This window comes from Limulus polyphemus, unplaced genomic scaffold, assembly GCF_000517525.1.
Source record: "Limulus polyphemus unplaced genomic scaffold, Limulus_polyphemus-2.1.2 Scaffold1673, whole genome shotgun sequence".
Classification (NCBI taxonomy): domain Eukaryota; kingdom Metazoa; phylum Arthropoda; class Merostomata; order Xiphosura; family Limulidae; genus Limulus; species Limulus polyphemus.
Window position 1 is genome coordinate 90,676 of NW_013667283.1, and position 1,775 is coordinate 92,450.

A 1,775-nucleotide genomic window follows, 5' to 3' on the forward strand; every position below is an offset into this window, starting at 1 on the left:
AGAGGTATAATTCATATTTATTTCCTAATTTTTTTATGGTGGTTACAAGATAAGTAAAAGCTACCAAACTCGTACAGAGATTCGTTAGTGAAAATAACAGATAAAATAGTTTTTTCTAAAGAAACATTTGATAACTATCTGGGCATTATAAAGATTTTGCATATGAAAGAATCTTAATGTTTACTGATAATCTGCCAAATTTCATTAACATACTCTTACTAATTTAAAAGTTATAGCATGAAACCTATAACAAGCACAAAATGGTTACAAGGTCGGTCCCAGGGACCAAGCCCATGCTGAAAGAGTTAAAACCTTAACATGACACAATCAATTTCCAAAAATGCAAATACAGTAATATGTCTAAAGAAGTTTTATGTTTGAAGTCTTATAAATAACCTCCACTGGCATTAAGCTTTCTTAATACAAGAAATCTACTACTGAAACTTTTTGATATTATTATTTCTCCTATGTATCTGAATAGTAGGCCCAGATGCCAAAAGTGTTACTGCTCTCAGGACCATATTTGACTTTATAAACTTCTTACAAATTCTATAAACACTCATAAATCATAAGTGCCCTTAACAAATATAACTGGCTAGCCTGTGAATTGATAGTTAACATCATGTTTTAGATTTCATAGTTTTATATCCTATAGTATTTTATATCTATATTTGTTTAAAACATTACATTTCCTAATATGAAATTAAAGTTATAACAAATGAAAAACTGAAATATTGCTTGAACACACTATTTTAAGTTGCTATTATAAACTTGGGATATCTCCATAAAAGATATGTGAGAATAATGTGCAATAAGCTACCCCAAAAAGACTCATTAATCAATGATTACTGTACTGTTGTTTTTCATAAATGTTGTGCTTGCAGCCAGCTTTTTAAAATAATTCTGACCATTATTTACAATTTGTCTGAATTGAGCCTTCAAGAATCTTCGTGTATACCTCCCCTTGAGAAAACTCTGCAATGATGCGAGTTATGTTAGGAAAACATATCTACATTATATAACATTTATGATTTATTAGCATACACACACAAATTTATATGAAAGTTACAACATTTTAAAGTTATACAAGTCGAAAACTTACGTTTGTCTCCTACCAAACAGTTGTAATTTATGTAATTAATTACTTTTAATATTAGTATTAATTAATTAAGACTGAGAATAGTATATATTAGTAGTGTAGTAAAAGTAAAACGTGTAAAACTAAGTCAAGTAACTCTCAAGTATAATTGTAAAGGAACTTTTAGTTTTACTTTTAGAAAGTTCACTTCCATGTTTTACTGTTCATTGTATTTCCAATATTTTGATTTACTAAATGAGGAGTATTATCATTACTCACGTAAAAACATCTTGAACTTGCTCTTTTAAGAAATTCTAAAAAAATTACTTTTGGAACACCTCTACGGCCAATTAAACTCGTTCCTCGTAAAACTAAAGTACCGGTTGCTGCCATTTTATGAAGTTTGTTTCGCCTACGCCATCTACTGAGTTAACAACCATAACACTATATTAAAAACACATATTGAGAAATTGTAACGAATATTTTGCTAGATAAATATTGTTGCGTCATCGAGATCACGTGACTATTCTCACGCCCTCTAGTTTCTAGAGCTATCTTGTTCCTTCACGAATGCCCTAGCATTTACTAGATAGGGTAGTCTGGTATATATAAGAGGGTGACAACGTGACGCAATAATGTGTGTGTGTGGGTAATGATTAATTGAACTGCGGTCAGAGAGAGACGTATTGTTGAAGTT

The 1,775-nt window shown here is 30.3% G+C and overlaps 1 protein-coding gene across 2 annotated transcripts in view; it reads right to left on the bottom strand.

Moving 5' to 3' along the window:
- Nucleotides 1–1,507, bottom strand: part of LOC106464514 (mitochondrial inner membrane protein OXA1L-like) — a 67,988-nt gene extending 66,481 nt beyond the window's left edge. The window contains exon 1 of one of the 2 annotated variants that reach the window (XM_013924659.2): nt 1,358–1,507. In XM_013924659.2, the coding sequence (XP_013780113.1) occupies nt 1,358–1,471 (114 nt within the window). In that variant the 5' untranslated portion in view covers nt 1,472–1,507. The remainder of the gene's footprint in view (nt 1–1,357) is intronic. The other variant, XM_022392250.1, reaches the window with a different exon arrangement.
- Nucleotides 1,508–1,775: the final 268 nt, after the last annotated feature.